The sequence below is a fragment of the Anguilla rostrata genome, chromosome 2 (genome assembly GCF_018555375.3).
Source record: "Anguilla rostrata isolate EN2019 chromosome 2, ASM1855537v3, whole genome shotgun sequence".
Taxonomy (NCBI): Eukaryota; Metazoa; Chordata; class Actinopteri; order Anguilliformes; family Anguillidae; genus Anguilla; species Anguilla rostrata.
The window spans coordinates 27197573-27223351 of NC_057934.1; the positions used below are offsets into that span (position 1 = coordinate 27197573).

At 38.5% G+C, this 25779-nt stretch overlaps 1 protein-coding gene across 7 annotated transcripts in view; it reads right to left on the minus strand.

Annotated features, from left to right (window-relative positions):
• sp2 (sp2 transcription factor) overlaps nt 1-25779 on the minus strand; it is a 74598-nt gene that overhangs the window by 12529 nt on the left and 36290 nt on the right. For all 7 annotated transcript variants that reach the window (XM_064324478.1, XM_064324482.1, XM_064324479.1 and 4 more), the window contains exons 4-7: nt 23988-24197; nt 13851-14145; nt 4680-4860; nt 4409-4602 (exon numbers count right to left, since the gene is read on the minus strand). In XM_064324478.1, coding sequence (XP_064180548.1) covers nt 4409-4602; nt 4680-4860; nt 13851-14145; nt 23988-24197 — 880 coding nt within the window. The remainder of the gene's footprint in view (nt 1-4408; nt 4603-4679; nt 4861-13850; nt 14146-23987; nt 24198-25779) is intronic.

The following is a 25779-nucleotide window of genomic DNA, read 5'->3' on the forward strand; positions in this document are numbered from 1 at the left end:
AAAGTTTCCATACACCTGCAAAGCAAATTTATTTCATGGCAGTTTTGAGGTTCCAATTGTTTCTACAAGTCTTATTTTTCTTTGATGGAATGATTGGAGCTTAAACTTGTTTGTCACAAAAAAAAAAACATTCATTAAATTTGGTTTTGTAATATATTTATTGTGAGTTTTCTGAAACAAAAATATACAAACAGGTTCAGAAATAAACATACAGCGCTTCTAATATTTGGTTGCATGACCTTTAGCCATCTTAACCTCAAGTAGACGCTTTTGGTAGCCATCCACAAGTTTCTGGCAAGCTTGTGGTTGAATCTTGGACCACTCCTCTTGACAAAATTGTTACAGTTCGACTAAATTTGTTGGCTTCCTGATACGGACTTGTCTCTTCAGCAGTGTCCACATGTTCTCGATGGGGTTGAGGTCGGGACTCTGTGAAGGCCATTCTAAAACCTTAATTCTAGCCTGGTTTAGCCATTCCTTCACCACTTTTGAGGTGTGTTTGGGGTCATTGTCTTGTTGGAAGACCCAGCTGCATCCAAGACCCAACTTTCTAGCAGATGGTTTCAAGTTGTCCTCAAGGATTTTGAGGTAATCCTCCTTTTTCATGATTCTGTCTATTTTTTGTAATGCACCAGTTCCACTGGCAGCAAAACATCCCCAGAGTATAATACTACCACCCCTGTGCTTGACGGTAGGGATGGTGTTCTTGGGGTTGAAGGCCTCACCTTGTTCCCTCCAAACATCTCTCTGGTCATTGTGGCCAAATAACTCAATTTTTGTCTCATCTGACCACAGGACCTTCCCCCAGAAGGTTGTATTTTTGTCCATGTGGTCATTTGTAAACTTGAGTCGAGCCTTAAGGTGCTGGTTCTGGAGCAAGGGCTTCCTTCTTGCACAGCAGCCTCTCAGACCATGGCGATGTAAAACACGTTTGACTGTGGACTTTGATATCTGTATTCCATCAGCATGCAATTCATTGCAGATCTGCTTCTTGGTGATTCTTGGTTGCATCTTGACCAGCCTGACCAATTTTCTCTCAGCAGCAGGGGAGAGCTTGCATTTTCTTCCTGTTCGTGGCAGTGACACAACCACTCCATGCACTTTAAACTTAGAAATAATGGTTTGCACAGTAGATCTTGGTACCTGTAACAGCTTTGCAATGGCTCCGAGTGACTTTCCTGACTTGTTCAAGTCAATGATATGCTTTTTCAGATCCATGCTGAGCTCTTTTGACCTTCCCATTGTAGTGCAGGCTGGTTGTGACTAACGAGCCCTTTTTAAATTGCCTCAGAGAAGTCATCAGCTGTAGTCAATCATGATCACTCACAAGGAGTTAAGGGGCCATGCCACAAAGGAAATTTGATTGTCACAACTTTCTACATCATCAAAATAGATAATTTAAGTTGCTGTATGTTTATTTCTGAACCTGTTTGTATATTTTTGTTTTCAGAGAACTCACAATAAATATATTACAAAACCAAATTTCATGAATGTTTTTTGTGACAAACAAGTATAAGATCCAATCATTCCATCAAAGAAAAATAAGACTTGTAGAAATAATTGGAACCTCAAAACTGCCATGAAATAAATTTGCTTTGCAGGTGTATGGAAACTTTTGACCTCAACTGTATTTGCTGATAGACCCAGCTGACATCACTTTCTGGTGTAAGACAGAAGCAGATAGAAATATATCATTGATTTGCTCTGTCTCTGTCTCTATCTATTGAAAACAGATAAGATTTCATCATTGCTACGTAAGTATTACTGCTCAAAATATTTCGGTTATATATGTTATTTTTTACATTGAGTGTCTTTACATAGGTTAGTTAGGGTGGATATTTGAGGAGATTTCACACTGTAATGTGAGCATTAGTTAGTAGTGTAATAGTTTTTGTGACCCATCATGTCTTTCTATGATTTACCATGCAAAGCAGCTAATGTTAGCTAACGTTAGCAATAAAATGCTACCTCAATGTAGACCACTTGGCACTACTCACGGTATATTGTTCATCACTAGAACTGCCGGGTCAACTGACCCCTTGCGCAGTAAAATGGGATGTATTTTGTTTATGTTTATTCCACGTCTGTCATTACTTGACTTTTTCTAAAAACTTGCACTTCAACTATCTATGTAAATAGAATTCTAAAACAACACTCAGAAGACTGTTTTTGGGGTCTATCTGCATATGACATGGTAAACGCAGCCTGAGCAAATATGGCTATATTTCCATTTTATTCCCGTTATTTCCCGTTAATTCCCATAAATTCCCGTTAATTCCCATGGAAAGATTCTATCCTTGAATATTCCAGGAATTTTGCAACCCTACCTTTGACCACCAAACTCTAACTCTAATCAGTTCATCCTTGAGTCCAAGTGGACGTTTGTGCCAAATTTGAAGAAATTCCCTCAAGGCGTTCCTGAGTTATCGCGTTAACAAAATCGGGACGGACGGACGGACGGATGGATGGACAACCCGAAAACTTGATGTCATTCTACTGTCAATATCTGCGACTAAATATGGAATAAATATACAACCTTATCATTGGTTTTACGCGTAGAGATGTCCCTTTCCAGACGGAGTGGTCATGTATTGTCTTGGACAATCCATTTATGAAATATACGATCATTTGTGATGCCTGGGTACCTTCCAAAATGGTTGTGCGTAATACCACATATTTCTTTCGGTGTTGTCGTCCTTTGTAGTACAATCTGGCTTGATTAACAGTTACTCGATCCAATGGATGACAGAATAAGCTTTCTAACAATGCATAATATGTCTAATTTTACTTTTGGAATCGCGTTTTATCGCTCAGCGTCTCATTATAGCTACATTACGCATTCAGTCTGTGGAAGCATTAAAAGACACTGCACCTGGAAAAATTTTATTGATGTCTTTCGAATTGAAAAATTCTGAGCATGGCTAAGGCATATGTTTGCAGATATACATTATTATATACATTATTTCTGAAGTGTCTTTAAATAGGTTAGTAGTATTATAGAATGAGGATATTTCACACTGTAACGTAAGCGTTAGTTAGTTTGCTTGTATTTAGAGTTTAATGTATGTACCGGATATGATCTCAACTGGAACATTGCCAAAACATGGTGGACAGTTGTTTTAATGTCGTCCCATCCCCATACAAGAAAACATCTCATACTGTAGAGTACAGAAAAATATATGAGAGTTAATGATTACACATTTAGGTACTGTACCACAGTGTGATAATGTTCTTGCATTATTTTTTTTAATCTGATATCAATGTTTCACCTTAAACCTTCATAAGGGGCACATGTATATGCTTTATAATGGACAAAAAGCATTTTATTCATTTTTGGAGAGATATGTTTCAGGACCCCTAGATATTTTAAGCCACTGTACTGACGGAAAGTTTGTAATTCCCACTTGAAAATGATGCAACAGTGAGTTTCTTCAGTCAAACAGTTGATTTGTAGTGAAATACGTGATTATGTTGTGATTAACAGCAATGCATAATTTAGATGTTTTGGATAGATTTGGAGACACTGGGTACACTGCTTACTTTTTGATTCATATATCTTTAGTAGTTCTGCGTATCCAAATTTAGACTTGACGCACTTGTGGTCAAGGGGTTTTGAACCTGCTGTACTGTATATTTGCAATCTCTCAGTATTTCATTGCAAACTAAACAAGACCAGGGCAAAATCTAGTATATGGCTGGACCGAACTGGCCGACCAATGGTGTAACTTCATCAGTCAGTCACTCAGTCACAGACATGCGCGGTGTAACTTCATCACTCACTCAGTCACAGACATTCGCGTTTATAGGGCTGGCCCCGCTGTTGTGGTCCAACCAAAAACAGCAAATTCATTTTTGCTTTTTTGCCTAGACAATTGCACTAGTGGCGCTTTAGTTTATATTCATATTTTAGGAAGAAATTATTTAAGTTAGTACTGTAAATGGTACACCTGTCTTGCTTCATTTAAGCCATTTTTCAAGTATCTGTGATGCTCACACCTGGAGTTATAAAGCTTTAAATAGGGTACCCCCTTAATGGGAAAGGATTGGCCAGATTTTGCATGTGCGCTAAGGGATTAATACTGTTCTAAGACTATCAACTTACTTCAATAATTATTGAGATTATATTTTCTATCGTGAAAATGCTGGCCAATATAATCGTAGAAATTTTAATATCGACACATGCCTAGTCTCTGTGCAGGTGAATCATAGTTACTAACATTTCACAGTAATTACAACTTGAAAAATATTAATCGTTTAAAATGGGACTCTGGCCTGAGTGAGTAATTGTTGGTTGGCTAGACAGCATGCACAAAATAATACAGTTATTGATGTTAACTTCTAAGATTTATTTTTAAATACCCTGCTGTTCCTTTGCAAAAACAATGGCAAACATGGACCGGACACTGACCTGTATGTGTCCTGGCGTGTCGCTGCAGTTCATCGCTACGTGTGAAGCGCTTCCCGCAGAAAACCCAGTTACAGACGAAGGGACGCTCCCCAGTGTGTAGGCGTACATGTGCCCGCAGCAATGAGGTCTTGCGGAAGGTCTTCTCACAGCCTGGGATGTGGCATATGTGCTTCTTCTTCCCCATTTCCCCTGGTCTGCACAGACACATAGTCAGACCAACCTACAGTGCTACCTTAGGCTACAAGAGTATATGCTCTTCACATTTACTTACCTTTTCTCACTGTCTTTGCAGTTTGGGCAGGTGCAGGCCATACGTCGTTTCTTCTCACCGGGCTGGCCCTGGATCTCCAGTGTCAAGGCTTGCTCCACTTGCAGCTGTCCCTGGGAACCACTCACCCCACCCAGCTGCAACCCACTACTCTGCACAGTCTGTACGGTGAGGTGTTGCTGACCTGGAACATACAAATATACAGTGAGCTCCCTAATGTTTGAGACAAAGACATTTTTTTTTCATGATTTGACGCTGTACTCCACAATTTTAGATTTGTAATCAAACCACTCACATTTGATTCTTAATTGATTCCCATCTTCTTTTATCTTAAAGTATTTTTAGAAATTCTGGTTTCACTATGTAAAAATTACAGCACTTTTCATGCATAGCCCCCATTTCAGGGCAGCATAATCTCTGGGACAAATTAATGTGACATAAATCTGATGAAAAACATGTTTTCAACTTACAAAAATGGCAAGTTACTCACACATACAAAGCACTGTCTATATGACATTAATTCAAACTAGCAAAATGTAGGCCTGCCATTTGATAACAAAATTACGGCAAGTTACAAGAAATAACATTGGCTATTTTAGCTCACACAAATTAAACAAGCTGTATTCCAAGGCATTGCTAAATTGTTTCAAGTAACTTGACCATGTGTACAAGCATAGAGTACATTAATGGGGCAAATATATTCATGGATAGGTTTGTAAGATCCAATATTCATTTAATATGCCTCAATAAGTTTTATCTGTATTCATATATTTGCCTGCCCCAGCCTTTCTGTAGAGTGCATGATTGTACATTTCTTGGTATAAATGTCTGCTTGTACTGTAAATGTGAATGTTATAGGCTGCTAGGGAAATGTCTGCATGGGAATAATGAAGTATTCTATATGTGTGTGTAGGTATGTTATGTCCATCCCTTTTATCCATTATCTATACCCACATATCCTGAGCAGGGTTGAGGGAGGTTCTGGAGCCTATCCCAGCATGCATTGGGCAAGAGGCAGAAATACACCTTGAACAGGCCACCATTCACTCACACTCATTCATACCTATGGGCAATTTAGAGTCTCCAATTAGCCTACCTGCATGACTGTGGGAGGAAATCGGGGCACCCAGAGGAAACCACTGCGAACGCAATGAGAGCATGCAAACTCCACACAGAAAGGCCCAGGCCAGATTTGAACCCCAGGACCTCCTTGCTGTGAGGTGACAGTGCTACCCATTACACCACCATGCCATCCATATCTGTATTTATTGTATTTATTTTACGTTGCAAACATACAATTTGTGGTACATTTTGAAAAATGAACTTGATCCCCAAGTATAAACAAATCATTTGTGGAGGAACATCCTTTCTGTAGGGTATAAATAACAGCACTTTTTATATGTAGCCCCAACCCCCTACCCCCCACCCCCACCCATTACAGCGTGACGCTCTGCCAGGGCTGTACAGCAGCTATCAAAAACTCCTGTTTGTTTTGGGGGCTAGTTGCCTTATGTTTTCTCTTCAGCAAATTAAATAGGATTCAGGTCAGGGAATGACTTGGCCGGTCAAGATTTTATTTTATTTTTTCCAGTTTTTGGCTTTTAGTTTTGCTTCAGCAGTATGTTTTCGATCATTGTCTTGGCTATAGGATTGAAGTGCCTTCCAATGTGTTTGGAGACATTTGCTTGAACTTGAAGTAACAAGATGCTAAGAAGAAAATCCTGCACTTTCTGTGCTATACTGTCTCCAGACAGATTTCTAACAAGAATACAGCCAAGATAGTTTACAGATACCTTGTTACCAATTAACATGTCACCATCTAAAACTTTAGGGCAGTTCTTTAGTCTCATCTTAGATCCAAATAACTATTGACTCTGTCTTCCCAAGGTGAAGAGAAAGCTTATTGTCAGTTAATCATCTACTGACATTCAACATTTCAGAACTTAAAGTGTGTTCTATGACACTTTTGTCTTAAGCTGGCAGTATACTCAGTAAAAAGAAAGAACGTCAGGATTGAGAACCACCGGCGAACATGTCCACGAACACTGTTCTCGGTATACTCAGTGAGAACACCGTACCGTTTAAAGTAACTCCACGCCGTTGGGGCGTGAATAATTACGAATAATTACGAGGCAGCTATTAACCGGGGCTGGAATCTCGCCCAGACCTCCGTCTCGCGGCTACGCCATGGATGTATAAAGAGAAGGGCTACACAACACAAAACAAAACAAAAAGTTTAAAGTGTTTAAAGTGGCTTTAGTTTATCTAGCTATGCAAAAGAAGAAAAAAAGGCGAAGGAGATGGTACTCTCGCTCTCTAAATCAGAGTAGGACGGAGAATGGAGAGTTTTGTCTGTACATTCGGCAAATGCAGAGTTTAGACGAGGGGGTCCACTTTCTCTTATTTCCGAATGTGTGCTAGGCGTTTTGATGACTTGCTGAAATGAGTAGCATCATTCATTAAACTTGCGGGAACTCACAGAATTCCCATCTCTACAGAAGAGAGATTGGTGTTGACTCTCCGTACATTAGCATGTGAAGTCTGCCCTCTGAACTCTCAACCGTGACATAACCAACCATGTGATATTTGGACCAATAGCTGAGAGGGGGAGGTTGGAGAACAAGAAAGACATTTTATAAAAGTTCTCCCTGGAGGCCGTCGCACACTGCACCATGAAAACACACAACACTGCGTCTTTTTGTTCTTCAGTTGTTCTCATTGCGTCTTTTTGCTCAAAAAGTTCAACTTCTTACGAAGTATACTGCCTACTTTAGCTTCAGCTCCATCCTTAATCCCTTCATGCAGATGCCAAATCTGGCCAATCCTCACTACCTATGCAGTGTCCTATTTAAGGCTTTGTAACTCCAGATGTGAGCATCACAGAGACTAGGAAACTGTCTTAAATGAAGCAAGACACTTGTACCATTTATAATACTAAGTTACTTAGATTAGTACATACTCATAATTTAGGCCAAAGTAATGTGCCACAAATGCAAAAAAGAAAATGCAAAAATGAAGTTGTTCTTTAGTTTCAAATGAAATACTGAGAGCCACATATGTAAAACAGGCAATACCATACATGTCCTGGATCATATACTTCTTGACTACCACTGTGCAAAATCAAAGGGTGATATTTCACTACACATCACCTGTTTTGGCTTATGAAACTCACTTTCGTACAATTTTCAATTGGGGAAATTCTATCGTATACATTTGTCTCTTATGATGATTTAAGATGAAAACATTGATATCACACTGAAAAATAATGCATAAACACTGTGACACACTATATTAAACATGCCTAAATATGTAATCTTTCACTATTGCATGTTTTTCTGTACTCTACTGAATATAATCTTTCATTGCATGGGGATGGGAAATTTCTCGCTAATGTGTTTTACAAAAGGTATTATTTATGACCACTTCAAGGGAAATTTCACATTCATCTAGCACACATCTGCACACAGTAAAATTTAATTAGTATTTTCCATGCCCTAAGTGACTATGGAGATACTAATATCTCACGTTATGTACAGTAATATAATATTTTGCATCAGTAAAAGTTGAAGGGTCTAGCTTCATGACAACCCGGTGCATGAGACATGACACGTCTGAGCCACTTATGAATGCTTACACTACAGTATGTAAAATGACCACATTAGAGAATAGCCAAACCTCTTGAAAGACACTAAATTTCATTGTGAGTGGTATGAATTCTAACAAAACAGGCCACAACAAGCCACTACGCTAACAATACACAGGGTACACTAACAATGCCTGACAGCTATTAGCTATCCAGAAATACAAATATGATGAGGATTATTAGCAAAGCGCAGTTGTCTATTATGACCAATGTGAAAACGAAAAAATAAAAAATATGACACGTCTTCACCATGCTGGTATGTACACTCCCTAGACTTCATGCTTCCTCCCCCTCTTCTGACTCACTCCCCAAATCCATGTCAGCAAGGTAAAAATTTGCTTTAGCCATGCTGATGGGCAAGCCAAATAAGTAAACTTTTCCCAAAACCAAAGGAAAACAACAATTATGACTCAATAAATGCTTGTGTATTACTGCGTTACATAATGCTTGAAGCGAACATTTGTGCTGTTGTGGTGCAATTTTAGAATGGTTTCTTTAGCTAGACACCACAAGACATTTGTCTACTGCCTTTTGATCTTCCCGGTCTTCTGCTGTTAAAATTACTGCCCATCAGCTGGACCTTTCTGAGTGTGTACTGAACACTGCATCTGAAAATCATAACCCCTTTGCGCACATGCCAACTCTGGCCAATCCTTGATTTAGGGGGTACGCTATTTAAACCTTTACTGAATAACTCCAGATGTGAGCATCACAGAGACTTGAAAAATGGCTTACATGAAGCAAGACGTGCACCATTTACATTTAGATTAGTTTATATTCATAATTTAGGAAGAAATAAAGTGCCACAAATGCAATTGTCTAAGCAAAGAATCAAAAATGAATTTGCTCTTTTTCTGTTTGCAATGACATACTGATAGATGGCATATATTACAGCAGGTTACACTATACATGTCCTGGATCAGAAACTCCTTGACCACAAGTGTGTAAAATCTAAGGGTGGATATGCAGAACTACTAAAGTCTATGAAGCAAAAAGTAAGCAGTGTCTCCAAATCTATCCAAAATGTCTAAATTATGCATTGCTGTAAATCCCAACATAATCATGTATTTCACTACAAATCAACTGTTTTGACTAAAGAAATTCTGTTGCATCATTTTCAAGTGGGAATTACAAGCTTTCCGTCAGTACAGCGGCCTAAAATATCTAGGGGTCCTGAAATATATAAATATATTTATCCAAAAATGAATAAAATGCATTTTGTCCATTATAAAGCATATACATGAGCCCCTTATGAAGGTTTAAGATGAAACACTGATATCAAATTTTTTTAAATAATGCAAAAACATTATCACACAATGTGATACAGTACCTAAATGTGTAATCATTAACTCTCATATGTTTCTCTGTTCTACAGTATTTGATGTTTTCTTGTATGGGGATGAGATGACATTAAAACAATATTCAACCGTCCACCATGTTTTGGCAATGTTCCAGTTCAGGTCATATCCGGTGTATTAAACACAAACACTGTTTAGCAAACCGACGAACACTTACGTTACAGTGTGAAATACCCTCATTATAAAATACCACTAACCTATTTAAAGACTCTCAAAAATAACATAGATAACCTAAATAATTTCAGCAGTAACACTTACATTTAGATGATGAAATCTATCTATTTATGTCTAGACATAGACATAAACAGAATCAATGCTGCCGTTCCCCAGTTCAAACTTAGTCCAGAAAACAGTATATCAGCTACGTTTATCAGAAACATATGCCTTTGCCATGCTCAAAATTCCTCAAGAATAATAATATTTTCCAAGAAATGACAAAAGTCATTGATAAAATTTAGCCAAGTGCAGTGTCTTTTACTGATATCGGACTGAATGCGTAATGCAGCCATAATGACACAAAACTTTCGTAAACGCTGAGCTATAAAACGCAATTCCAAAAGTAAAATTATACATATCACACATCATTAGAAAGCTTATTCTGTCACCTATTGGATCGAATAATAGTCGATCAAGCCAGATTGTAGTACAAAGGATGACAACACCGTAAACTAAGTGTGGTATTACGCACAGCTATTTAGGAAGGTACCCAGGCGTCACAAATGAGCGTATACTTCACAAACAGATTGTCCAAGACAATATATGACCACTCAGTCTCGAAAGGAACATTTCTACACGTAAAACCAACGATAAGGTTGTAAATTTATTCCATATTTAGTCACAGATATTGACAGTAGAATGACACGGTATAATTTTTTAAAAATTTCTCATTTATTTCAGTGTTCAGTAAGCAAGTGTTTTTCACAGCTGTACTGGCATACCTTCGGCTATTGTTGGCTTTATATTGTTGCTACTATGAAATACAAATTTTTTAATGTATGGCCCTAATTGACACTATTGTCCAGTGTGTTATGAGTGGGGGTGTAGTTACAGATAAGACTGCAGGGAGGGGGTGCTTAGTAAATGGACGACCAGTGCGACAATGGTGGCACTTAGAAACTCCATCTTTGGCATAGTTGTCCTGAATCATGTACTAACAATGCTAGAACACAGAGTTTGTGTTTTCAACTCATAATTTGGTTGCAGGAGCACAGAATGTCTGAATTGTGCAATCTAGGCACACCAACCACTAGGGGAATTGCGCGAAGAGCTTTGCAAGTTCTGAAGGGGAATAACCTCGCCACAATATGTTTACTTGGCCCTGCACATCTAAGGCTAACACCCCCTTCGCTGCCATATTTCTTAGAGCTTTCATATGCCTGTTTTACTTACACTACAGGCCAATGGTATTAGGCTACCTGTGGGTTTTTAAAAATTTAAGAGATATGATCCCTCCCAACCCCCATTTGCAAAATGACTGGATAGACTTCCAATAATCTGTTTAATTGTAATTAAAGGAAGCCAAAGGAAGTTATTTGAGGAAAGTCATGTCTAAGATTATTTTTAGGTAAAACTAATCTTTTTGTGTTATTGTAGGTAGAAACTTAAAAAAGTTTGCACTTTGGTTTGTTATTCAATAAATGTGCATATTGAAATTAATTAGGGCTGTCAATCGATTAAAATTTTATATCAAATTAATTACGATATGTAATTAATTTATCAAATTAATTGCAATTAATCGCATATTTGGTTGGAAGAGCCCCAAAATGAAGATATTTCAACTCAAAAACATTGCATTATTGTGGCACATGAGTAAAGCATTGAATAGAAATATCAAAACGGGGCATTATAAATCAATAAATTGTTTTATTTCCAATGATTTTTCCAAATACATGTATCATTGAACATAAGTCTATCACTTAGCCTAAAATGTGGCCATTAGTTTTTTTATTTTTTTATTATTATTTAATATAAGCTTATCACTTAAGCACCAATGTGGCCATAACAGTCTTTTTTTAACTATTTAACATACTATTTACATGCTAACGCACTGACCGGTTGGAATTGTGCAACGCACGGGGTGTTTCTCAATACCAAGAACGCAAACTCCAGACTTGAGATCTTGTAAAGTCCGTTCTTGTGGAAGACCGCACATGTAAGCTCACAAGGACAGAGAACACTGTTATATGTATTTGAGATACCATGCGCGTTTGTGACATGTGGTTATGCTACCTGACAGTCAATGTCCTCGGTGTATTCTAGTTTCTTTCAAATGCTGCTTTACATTGGTTTGGGGTATAGTTTTATTTAAATTGTAAACTAGTGTTAATTGTAGGCTATTTAAAATATAAAAGGATAAATCGATGCAGCCAACCAAGCGTCACCAAGTTAGCCGAGAAAATGGCTGACAGTGTGGGAAAAATTTGACTGTTGAGTTATTTGACAATATAGGTAGTGTTATTCAACATGCAGGAACTTACAGCAACATTGGTACACCAATTAATTAACATAAATATTAAATAATATTATATGCGCTGTTTTTTTTAACGCATTATTTTATAATGAATGAATTAATCGAAATTAACGTGTTAATTTAACAGCCCTAAAATGAATTATTCACTGCCTTTAAAAAAAAAGCACAGGTAGCCTAATACTTTTGGCCAATACATGGGCTAGTGAGAAGCTTTTTGAAACTGTGGAAGTGCAGTTTTTGTCTGATGTTGTGTTGCACAAACTAAAGCCAGTGACTGCATAGTAGGGAAAAGGGGGGGACCCTAATTTCACCATGAAGCTTGGGTCGGGTCCAGGTCATACACTGAGCACATATGATACAGTGATGTGTAGTCAAGGAAACAGCCCCCCAATTCATCCACAAAATGCTAAAATATTGTTCAAATAACACAATAACACCTTTGTATTTTGACCGTATTCATACCACTGATTTACATTAAAATGGGTGGCTGAGAGACCTATACTGGAGCCAACCACATTGGTGTTAGTGAGAATGTTTCTTAACAAGACCAGGAAGCAAGCTTCAAAAACTAAGCCATTTTTGGCTGCTTGGCTCAGCCTTGCTTACTTTTAATTTATAATACCTTAAAGTGTTTCTTAATGCAATTACCTTTAAAATATCATCAGTCATCCAGGGTTCAGTTCTTTGCTTGATTCTGACATACCTCACATTTTGAAAACATAAAAAAATACCCCAGGCTTTAACTGCTTTAATACATCGCAGAACCCTAACAAAGCACACCTCATTCAACAGCTAGAGATCTCGCTGAACTGCTAATTATTAAAATTAGGTATGCCAAGTTAAGGTTGAACAGGACAGTAGATCTCCCGGAACAGTGTTCGACAGCCCTACCCTACATCAGCATTTCAAGCTAGCTCAATGAACTAGCCTCATTGGCTTGTTAGGTATACAAACACACATTTAATTTATGACAACTCAATAGACTTGTGGATACACTGTCAATGGTGCTAAGCCAACACTTGGAGTCGTCTTTATACATTTTTAGACAAGTATTTAACAATACTAGGCAACCACTTGCAGTGACAATCACATTTTCCTCAATCTCGTTTAAAAATACAAAGAACTGAAAGCACATCCCTTCTCACACCAGACTAGATCATCTCCTATTGGGCTGCTCTTCCTTAAAAGTTAAATCCCGGTGAATTGTTGCTTTGACGGACCACCACAGGCTGATCCATGTCGTTCGCCAATGCATTCCTCTCACGGAGAACATTAGCAGGTGGTGTGTTTTTGAGAAATTTCATATGGCAGTGTGAACAGTTTCAGAATGGAAAAAATCCCATCATTGTGACTGTGAAACTGATGTATGGTTGTGAACCACTCTTTAAAAAGGAACAAGCATACATTTATGCATGCAGTAATGTAAATGCACCTTCAACAATGTTAGGTATGTTAACTATGTGTCAGAGATATTAGCTTTCTCAAAAATTATCCAAATTGTAATCCTATGAATACTGATTTTGACTGTGATTTTGGGCCCATATCTTACTTTCCATACCTCACTTACTATCCCCCATGGACCCAGCCAAAGTATAAGCAAATACCAGTGTATTCTTTATTGGGCTTTCTTTAACCACCAACATTTTCATATTAGCCTAGTCCTATTTTGAGGTATTGACATGTAAAAGCACATAGAATCTTACCCCCTGCATTGGTGATGGTAACAGGCACTCCCTGCACTTGCACCCCGTTGATATTGATGGTCTGCACTGCTTGTGATGCTGAGGACAGTTGGGCTGCATTAAGTGCAATCAGACCTCCTGCTGGGGCAATCTTGGGAAAGGTTCTTTCCTTGCGCCCCCCAGCCAACATCCTCTTGCATCCCCCAGCCGAGGGCAAGGCGACAGTGCCTGAGCTGGAAGTGGGGGGTGGTGTGGACACTGTGGTTTCCTGCAGCTGCACTGTCTGCCACTCTCCTGAAGCTGTTTTAATTAGTACCTGAAAAACACACACAACTACAGGGTTGTACTATATGTCGTAATCACTGTGAGGCAGATATTATATACTAGGGGAGTGCAAAAAGTGTTTGTCTTGGATATGGCTATTTCTGGATTTAGAATCCAAAGGAATGATTTAGCATAATGTTTATTATCAACAGAGATAGGGAGAACCATTAGTTGACATACATAATTACATTAGCCTTCTCTCCAGCGTTTCAATGTTAGAATCTGGTTTTGGGATTTTAGCTCAGGAGGTAACTGTAAAGAAATACAAGCTCTTGCTGGGATTAAGCTTGTAATGTGATATTGGGTTGAGTTCTCCGTCATACCATACTACAAATAAATGGAATTAACTTTGCAGGCTTCTTTGCTTGAGGTCCACATCAGATGATAAGTCTAAACTGAATATATGGCTGACCTGTTGACTATAATGTAGAAGCAATTTTGAATAATGCTACAATAATTGTCAAATATTCTTTCCTTCTTTTAGTATGCATAACATAGGCTGTGCACCATTAGCTATCAAGCAAAATAAAAATAAATACTGACAGGTTGTTTTCTGACTATCTAGCTAGTTACAGAAGCTAACTGGTGGGCACGGAATACTTTAAATATACATTCAGCCAGTCAATGAAAAATAATAGTTCATTCATTTACACATTGAAATAGGCCCAGTATACATTTCAACAAAATTATTGATGTTCCTGCTTGCAGTTACAGAACTGTATTGAGGCGAAAAATGCTAAACATCTACAGATATGCAGAAAACAATGTCCAGATGTGAAATGGTTTGGCATTGCCATGCCTGAAAAGACAATTAACTGGAAATTGGATTTCCTATATTCATCTGCACAGGACAGTCTTCATCAACAGGTGGTGGGTGCGAACTTGAGTGAGAAACATGTTTAAAAGTCTAATATAGCAGTCATTTGGAAGAACACCTTTAAATAGGCTAAAAGAAACATCCAAAACTGTGAAATTGTACAATAAATCCCTATTATTTCTTGGTTAAAATGCAGTTTCCTCTTTATCCAATACATGTGCATTCACTTGCAGGTAAAGGACAATTTTGGAGTGCAGAGTCTAAAGCATGAATATACACTTGAGAGAAACTCCCAAGCAGCTTGCACAATGACATTATGCCTCCAGAGGTTGTGTGTGCATATTACCCAATAGGGGTGTTTGATGATCAATCTTTCTTTGTTACACATTCACGTTGATCAAGGTTAACAATAAAAGATTTATTTTATTTTGGGTCTTCTAACGTTACACCCCTCTATTGGAGAAAACGTAATGATTGAAGTTGTCAACTATATTGTTTTTGTATTTCTTTTTTTCTTATTAAAACAGGACAGGAGTTGGAAACTAGCAATAGCTATAATCTATGTATTACCTTAATCTACGGCGCTAGCTATGCTATTTTTATTTCTCAGCAGACTAGAAAATATCCTAACTGGATTTGTCAACTTAACACAAAAAAGTCGTAACGTTGTATTTTAAATCTAATCAAGTGTCACTGTTATTTGTAGTTGTCTAACAAGCTATATTGTAATCCTCTGGGGCAAAGCAGGAAACATCACATTAGTGTTCAACCAATATATCAGTAAGTTTAAATATCAGACCGACATCGGTCACTTTAAATACATTGGCTATGGCCACCAATCTCAGCCAGCTGCCCATGTGAGGAAGCCTCCCTGGACAACCAGGATCCCACAGCGACCACCGGAGGCCGCACCTGCAGACGCCTCCCTCCCTCCGTCCCTGACTAACTTTCCAACCCTAACGACACCAGATTCCTTGTATAGTCGGTGGTGGGCGAATTGGCTGGTTGCACGTATTGCTTAAGAGCTGAAGTTATGCTTCCCTCTCCGGCACTACCGGGAGCAATACTCCTTCATAGCTGAGTGAAGTTATTTAGTCACGCCAGTTACACTGTACATATATAGACGCGTCCCACACAAACACGACCAACATGACATTTGCCCTTCCCCCTTTCGTCCTCAGACAAAGGGACACGTGCGCACACATAACCGCACACATGCACACCCCTACCTTCCCGTATTTAGCTGTAGTGTAACCAAAAAAATTAGAAAAAATGGTTGGTCAGTGGCTGCACGCAATGTTATTAAGAACCATAGGACAAACTAATTAAGTTGAAGAAATCACATATAGGCTACTTAATAGTGTGCAACATATAATTTTATTAAGCAAATCCAACAATTTTATTTATTTTGTAAATCCAACTATTTATTCTTTAAGTCTACTTAATAAAACAGCGTACAACCACTAGCCAACATTCTATATCTAGTGTTGGGCAGAGCTACTAGCTTAATCGGATATTGAAAGAAAATCCTAAAATGGACCAGATTGTGTCACCACCACGATTGCCCTGCGCCAACTGCACTGACAAAATTTGTTACTATCATGTGATATATAAGCCAAATTGTATAGAAACCTATATTGGCATAATTGTAAAATCATTACACTAATATCATATCTGGACAAAATCCCAGCTTTTAGATTCACGCCATTATTAGTTGGATATTTAAAGTGAAATTCCCTTCCTAAAATGAACCTGCTTTATTGTGTCACCAGAACTGCTCTGCCCATATAAAATGCAAGTTATCGTGTTTCTGTCACATAATATATGACATTCACGTGACCATACCACGATTGAATGGACATGCTTAATGTAACTCAAGTTCTCAACAGCAGCAGATTGGACACATTTCACATCAATCAAGCGTACCTGTCTGTCAGACAGAAGCCGTAGGCAAATTGGAAGAAAATGGGAAGAATTGTACACATTTTTTTAAATGACATGGCGATCTACCAGCATGGCCTCTGTGATCGTGATCAACGTATTGGACACCCCTATATTAGAACATGGCAGGTATTGACCTGGTGGTGGCGCTATAGAGCACGTGCAAAAATTTCCAACTTTGAAGAGTCATAACTTTGGAACCGTTTGACCTACAGACACCATTAGAAGCCCCTGTTCAACAGGAAAAAATGATATTTCTGGGCCAAAATAATGTGCAGGCTACGATTTTTCTGCGATTTCAAAATTTTTGAAAATCACTCAAAAATAATGGATGGTTCTTCTCATGGACCATGATGAGTCTTTGTGTACTGTGCACAGTGTCAAAAAGCCTTGGGTGTATCATAGCCCTGATAATCGTCTGCTATCAGATAGGTCTTATTGTAAAACTTCCAGCAGAGTACCAAATTCGGGCTTGGAGTATCACGTTACTGTTAGTCTAGGACAAAAGATAACATTAACCTTGTTGAACATTTAATGTAATTATATGAATACAATTTTTTGTTTGCTAACGTTAGCTATCTCGAACCAGGTAGATAGCTCACTTTCTATATTGTACATTTTTCTATATTTTTTATTTTTATTTTCTATTCAATTATACCATGTCATTCTACTGTCAATATCAGTGACTAAATATGGAATAAATATACAACTTCACCATTGGTTTTACGCGTTAAGATGTCCCTTTCAAGACTGAGTGGTCATATTATTGTATTGTACGTATGTTAAATATACACTCATTTGTGATGCCTGGGTATCTTCCAAAAAAGCTGCGCGTAAAACCACATTGTAATTACGGCGTTGTCATCCTTTTTAGTACAGTCTGGCCTGATTGACAATTATTTAATCCAGTAGCTGTCAGTATAAGCTTTCAAACAATGTATAACGTCTAATTTTACTTTAGGAATAGCGTTCTATAAGTAAGTGTAACCGAAGGTTTTGTCTCATCATCGCCACCTTATTGCTCTGTGATAGCAGTAAGACACTGCACCCAGTGAAACATTATCGTTGAGTTTCGTAATTTTTTGTAAAATATTACTATTACTGAGAACTTCTAAGCATGGTTAAGGCATATGTTTGCTGATAGTCCAGAAAGTCAGAAGAGGAGAACAACAGCATCGATTCTCTGGAGGAGAATGCCTGTTGAACACAGATAAGATTTCATTCTTGATATGAAAGTATTACTGCTCAAAATATTACCGTTATATACATTATTTTTGAAATTGAGTGACTTTAAATAGGTTAGTGCTATTTTATAATGAGAATATTTCACACTGTAGCTTAAGCGTTTGTTGGTACTTCAGTCATGCTTATGTTTCATGCACCGGATCTCACGTGAAGCTGGAACATCGCCAAAACTTTTCGGTGGGCGGTTGAATATTGACGGTTAATGTCGTCCCATCCCCAGACAAGAAAACATGACATACTGTAGAGTACAGAAAAACATACAAGAGTTAATAATTACACATTTAGGTACTGTACCACATTATGTGACAACGTTTTTTGCATTATTTTTTAATCTGATATCAATGTTTAATCTTGAACCTTCAAAAAACATTTATATGCTTTATAATGGACAAAAAGCATTTAATTCATTTTGGAGAGATTTTGGATATGCTTCTGGACCCCTAGATACCCCACTGTACTGACGAAAATCTTGTAATTCCCACATGAAAATGATTCGAAAGTGAGTTTCTTGAGTCAAAACAGTTGATTTGTAGTGAAATACATGATTATGTTGTGATTTACAGCAATGCATAATTTAGACATTTTGGATAGATTTGGAGACACTGGGTACACTGCTTACTTTTTGCTTCATAGATCTTTAGCAGTTCTACATATCCACCCTAAGATTTTGCGCACTTGTGGTCAAGGAGTTTTTGACCCAGGACATGTATGGTTTAACCTGTTTTATATATGGGATCTCCCAGTCTTTCATTGCAAACTAAAAAAAAAATTATTTTTTGCTTTTTTTTCCCTAGACATTTGTGGCACTTTATTTCTTCCTAAATTATGAATATAAACAAATTTAGCATCTGCTCAAAGGGGTTAATATACTTCTAAAGTGAAATAATTTTTAATGATGTTATCCGTAGCCTTTTCAAAGTTGTTAGCAGTTTTGTTAGTGAGGTTGGCTACAGGTTACATTAGCTAGATGATGCATGCTGTATCAAATTAATTTCCCAAATGCAGTTGTATTAACAAGCTAGCTATGTTGCAACTATAAACAATAACAGCAGTTCCCATGGGGGAAGACACCTTGATAGAAGAACATATTTAAATACAAAAACTACCCAACCTTGGCATCTAGCTGTGTAAGGTAACTACCAAAAAGTAACACTACTTACAGGCCAACTCCACGTTGCTTGGCAAACTTCAGTTGACACTACCAAAGAAAAGTAATTCCAAGGTTGTCTCTAGTTGTTGAACGAGCCCTGTCGGCTTGTCTTTTTGCTCTATCTAGGCTTATTAGGATCTGCAATTGCAGCAAACTAGCAACAAACACGTTGTTAGAATCTGATCCCAAACCACAGGCTCTGTAGCCACGCCCACCGCTGCCCACACAGAAAAGAGCCTAGAAACGTCCCAAACACATTTTAGAATAACAAATACAGGTAAAAGGTGCATGTATTCAGCAAGACATAGATTCCTCAAGCATCATAGATATGTCTTAGCATGGTTATTTTATAATATTTTCAAGTAGAAAACCCTGCATAATCTGCCTTTAATTCTTCTGCATTCAATGTTCAGAAGAATGTGCCTTTCATTTCAGAGCATTTTTCAGAGCCAAGCCTGGAATAAATCAAAAAAAGTGCTGTGTCTTATGATATGCTAATTTCCATATACTGAACGGTTCAAAAGTTATGACTGTTCAAAGTTGGAAATATTTGAATGCGCTCCACCACCAGGTCAATAGCCGCCATGTTTTAATAGATAGCAAATTTCACGCATCCAAAAGAAAGTGGACACCTGACATCCAACATCTCATCCAAAATTATTGCCATTAATATGGAGTTTGTCCACCTTTGCTGCCATAACAACCTTCACTCTTCTGAGAAGGCTTTATCAATAGATGTTTGAGCATTGCTGCAGGGATTTACTTCCATTCAGCCAGAAGAGCATTAGTGAGATTGGAAACTGATTGGGTGATTTGGCTTGGCTCGCAGTTGGCTTTCCAATCGATCCCAAAGGTGTTGGATGGGGTTGAGGTGAGGGTTTTTCCCCACCGTTCTAGAAAAAAACATTTCTATATTGACCTCACTGTGTGCCCAGGGGTACTGTCATTCAGAAATAGGAAAGGGCTTCCCCAAACTGTTGGGGAAGCCCAGAATCGTCCAGAACAGTGGTTCTCAAATTGTGGTCAGAAGAACTCCAAGTGGTCCGCGAGTTGATTTGCTCAACTGCTTGAATTGCTCAACAAAAAAAAAAAAGAAAAATGTGAAGAAACACATGTCGAGGGGGGCTTCACAGTTTTTTGCATTAGGGGAAAATGTGAAGGTTATGGAGGCTTCATACAGGCTTCATACACTGTTAATCACAAAAACGTGAAAACCTCACTCCATAGGGGAGAATTTAGTCAAACCAGCTGCAAAGACTACGGCTAACATAGGGAAAAAGGAAGTGATGAAATGAACAGGGTCACTCCAATGACATCGTCCAGCGTCAAATAATATCCATGGCTGAAAATGTTGAAAGTTAGCTGGTGACACGCTTACGACAGAGCCAGTATTTTTCACTACAATTACAACCCCAATTCCAAAAAAGTTGGGAAAGTATGGAAAATGCTAATAAAACAAAAAGGAGTGATAATGTAAATTCTATTCACCCTGTACTATATTGAAAACACTACAACAGAACATTATTTCATGTTTTACCTAGTTAATTTAATTGATTTTTGAAAATATACACTCATTTCAAATCTGATGACTGCAACACGCTCCAAAAAAGTTGGGACAGTCGTGTGTTTACCACTGTGTAACATCACAATTTCTTTTAATAACACCTATTAAGCGTTTGGGCACTGAAGACACCAGTTGGTTAAGATTAGCAAGTGGAATTTTCCCCTGTTCTTCCATTATGCACGTCTTCAGCAGCGCAATTGTTCGTATTTTGCGCTTCATAATGCGCCACACATTCTCAATTGGAGACAGGTCGGGACTGCAGGCAGGCCAATCTAGCACCCACACTCTCTGCTTATGCAGCCATGCACTTGTAATCGGGGCAGAATGTGGTTTGGCGTTGTCCTGCTGGAAAATGCAGGGACGTCCCGGGAGAAGACGTTGCTCCAAAATTTGTGCATATCTTTCTGCATTAATGGTGCCCTCACAGATGTGTAAGTTACCCATGCCCACACCCCCATACCACGACAGACGCTGGCTTTTGGACCTGCCGCTAATAATAGCTTGGATGGTCCTTTTCCTCTTTGGCCCGGAGGACATGATGGACAGTGTTGATGTATGGCTTCTGCTTTGCATAATAAATCTTTAACTTGCATCTGTAGATGTAGCGGCGAATGGTGTTGACTGACAAAGATTTACCGAAGTATTCCTGAGCCCGTCATGACATCCATTACAGACGCATGACGACTTTTAAGACAGTGACGTCTGAGGCATCAGAGATCATGCGTATTCAGAAGTGGTTTTCGGCCTTCCCCTTTACTCACTGAGATTTGAACGGATTCCTTGAATCTTTTAATTATATTGTGCACCGTAGAGGGTGAAATGCCCAAAATCCGAGTGATCTGTCTTTGGAGAACGTTGTTCTCAAAGTGCTGGATTATTCGCTGACGCATCTATTGGCAAATTGGCGAGCCTCGACCCATTCTTGCTCATGAAGGACTAGGGCTTTCTTGGTAGCTCCTTATATACTGTAACACGATTGCCTCACCTGTTTAACATGATCTGTATCATATCACTGTGATATCGTTATTAGTCCTAAATTGCTCCTGTCCAAACTTTTTTGGAACGTGTTGCAGGCATAAATTTCATAATACGTATACTATATCAAAAAACAATGAAGTTAATTAGGTAAAATATGAAATACCTTGTCTTAATACTGTTTTTGTTTGAATACAAGTCAAAGTAAATTTACAAATATCTGCTTTCTGTTTTTATTTGCACTTCATTTACCGTCCCAACATTTTTGGAATTGGGGCTGACATAGTTCACCGACATAGGGAACAACTCAAATCTCCTGTGTCTCCTGGTACGTTTATGCACGGGAAGTACTTGACGATTTTGATTTTCTGTTGCTCCCTGCCTACAAACACAACAGGAGAAGCTATATTGAACTTATGCAACAATTTAATTGTGCAGAATAACCTTGATTGCACACAAGGTGTTGGTGTTTGCACAGACAGTCCAACTGCATTGACTGGAAAACAGAGGGGGCTATTAGTGTGTGTACTTGCAGTTGCACCATTCGCAACAGTGCCTTTTTAAAGCTCTGTGTGAAGAGATGGGAAGCGAACACACAAAATTTAATTTCCATTACTGATGTTCGCTGGCTGTCGTGTGGTAACGTTCTCACCTGCCTGTCTGAACTCTGTGACGTGGTGAAGTTATACTTGCATGATAGTGACCGAATACATGATTTCCAATGGCTTGCAAAATTGGCATACCTGGCTGATGTTCTCAGCACCCCAAACAAGTTTGATTTAGTGCTGCAAGGAAGAGCTGTCACCATCTTTAATTTCCAGGACAAAACAAAGACTGCACGCCTCAAGATGGAATTACAGTGTGCCTGTATCAATCGCCAAGAATTCAAGTCTTTCCCGAAGCTCACAGATTTGCTCCTCACTGTGGAAGAGGAGCTAGATGGCGACACAGTTGCGGCTTTCAAAGTATAGCTGCAAGGCCTACGCTCGCAATAGGGGAAACATGTCCCAGAATCAGATGCAGGCTTTGAATGGATCAGAAATCCATCTGGGGACAAGACACACATCGAAAACATCAGCGTCAAGCTGTCACCAACAGTGGATGACAACCTTGTGGATATTTCATTGGATGGGACACTGAAGATGACTTTCAGAGAGAAATGTTTGACAGACTTTTGGGTCCAGCCTGAGAATCCTGGGCTGGCTGACACTGCTCTGAAGCAATTAATGCCGTTTGCTACAACATACAACAGTGAAGTTGGATTTTACACACTTGTTGATCTGAAAACAAAAAAGCGAGGCTAAGTTAGGCTATTTCAAGTAGGTTAATTTGTAGCCCGCTGTTGAACCATTGTTTTTAGGAAGTAACAATAGTTTCCCCCACATTTGTGGAGTTAGGTGGTTCACAACCTTTTTTTTAATGGCTTTAATGGCTGGTCCTCCACCTGAAAAAATTGAGAACCACTGGCCTAGAATATCATTGTATGCTGTAGCTAAGGGGCCATGCCCAAACCCATTGGTAGTACTATCCATTCATTTACATGACTGCATTCTAGAGGTTGAGTGATTCCTTTGGCCACAGCTCCGTTTCTGATTGGTCTAGAAACTTGCTTCCCAAATGTTTCAGTAGCCTGGAGTCTGCACTTTGGATAGTTTTATGCTTGTTTTATGTTAAATAAAAATGACAAAAATATAGTTAAAATGTTACAGGCATCTTTCTCTGTGCAACACAAGACCTTTACGAACAAAAATAATTTGACACAAAGTTCTAATTATGATATGTAAACTTCTACTTGGTCTACAGGCTTAATGGTGTTACTGTGTGGAAGCTCCAAGTCTGCACTTCCAACAGGTTTTCCCCTGCTTGTCCTAGGAGCAAGAAGCGACTGTATGCATCCAGAAATAGCATGTGTTGTTTGTTACAGTCAGGGATAAAAAAATATCAGCAAAAACTATTGCTTTATTTTAATGAATGGGGTACCGCAAGTCAGAAATCAACATTCTTAGTCCCCTTCCACAGAGCCATTCATGCTAAGTATCAATGCAGTACAATAAACAAACCTTGGCCTTTTTTCTATATTTCCAGTAAGTAGCCTTAATTGTAATTGTAAACCGGGTAATTCCACTGGATGTGTAGAGATACCTGTGTGGGTTCAGCTGTGGTCATCTGATGGCTGGGAGTGGGTTGTCTCTGTGGGACAGGAGGGAGGGTGGCAGAGGCAGCCTGTACCACTTTGAGGGCCTGTGGAGGTATCTGCACCACCTGCTGATCAGGCTTCTGCTGGACCAGTTGGACCTGTTGTACCACGGCTGGCTGACCTGAGCCCTGCACGATCAGTAGGTTGTTTCCTGCCTTTGAACACAAACAGCAAAAAGATTTTAAATGACACACATCCACAAGAATATTGAAAAGATATTGATGATGCATATAAAGTTAGATTAAAACACTGTGACCTTGGTCACAGATTAAGTATTGTAGTCCTGCAATGGATTTGTATTGTGGCGTTATTGCTTTCACCCATGTGGAGGCCAGTCAACTTCTTCCGCACCGTTCTTGACAAAACCTTTTTTTATGGACCTCGCTGTGTGCCCAGAGGCATTGTCATGCTGAAACAGGAAAGAGCTTTCCCCAAACACAGCATAGAATTGTCTAGAATGTGATTGTATGCTGTAGCATTAAGATTTGCCTTCACTGGAACTAAGGGGCCTAGCCCAAAACATTAAAAAAACAGCCCCAAACCAAGGGGTGTCCAGATACTTTTGGTCATATGGTCTCTTTAAATTGCAGACTGCCTGCTGCACCATCCAACCGCACCAATACGCCACCTTGTATGCCACATCTGTTCAAGGGTTTTTTGGTGCATTCCACCAAGTCTGTGAAAAAAATTCTAGGGAAAACACTGATATTTCAGGAATGCACTTTCAGTTGGAAGAATGCATTTTTAGTTGGATGATTGTGAAGAAATGTAAAAAAATAAATAAACGTTTGTTGCATTACAAACTTTATTGCATTACTTTAAAGTTGTATAATTTAAATTGAATTTATTTTTTAAAAATCAGTATTGGCCAATGTTTTCTCAAAATAATTGGAATTGTATTGGTCAGAAATTTTCATATTGGTGCATCCCTAGTGCTGAGCATTATTAGCAATGGCTAACAGTTGAATCTTACAACCAATGCAAATAAAAAATGTGTCAATAATTGAAATGTTACAAGCAGTAATATGTACATGTTTGTATACATCCTAGCTAGACTTAATAAGTCCTGTTCTTCTGACCCCCAACTCATTTGCTTTAGCCATGCTGATTCGGTAAAATTAGCAAAATCTTCCAAAAACCAAAAAAATAAATAAAAATTACACCTCAATGAGTGCTTGTATATTACTGTGTAATGTTGCGGTTGAATGCCTAATGCTGTGCTGAAGCAACTACTCATGCGTGGGGCTCTCACTGTGTAATAAAATTCAAATGAAACATGCCATACCATTGGAAAGCTTGCACTGTAAAATAGTTATAAAAAAGGAACAAACTGAAACTGAAAGAGTTACACCGGAGTAATCTGTAAAGTTTTTTTCATGTGACCGCTGCAAATACCTATCCCCACTTTCTATTTGCATGTTTATGTCTCAAACAGATTGTTCAAGACAATTAATCACAGCTGAATCCTGAAAGAGACCATCTTTGCATGTAAACTTCCATGTTAAGATTATATATATATTCCACATTTGGTAGCAGATACTGATAACAGAATAATGAGGTACAATTCCACAAAAATCCCTCATTTATTTTGCAATTCCGCAAGTAGTGATTTTCACTGCTGTACTTGCATACCTTCAGGCTATTGTTGGCTTTATCTTGTTGCTACGGTGGAATACAGATTTTTGCTAGTGAAATAATTTTTATGAACTCCAGGATGGATGCTATTCTTCTGTGTGT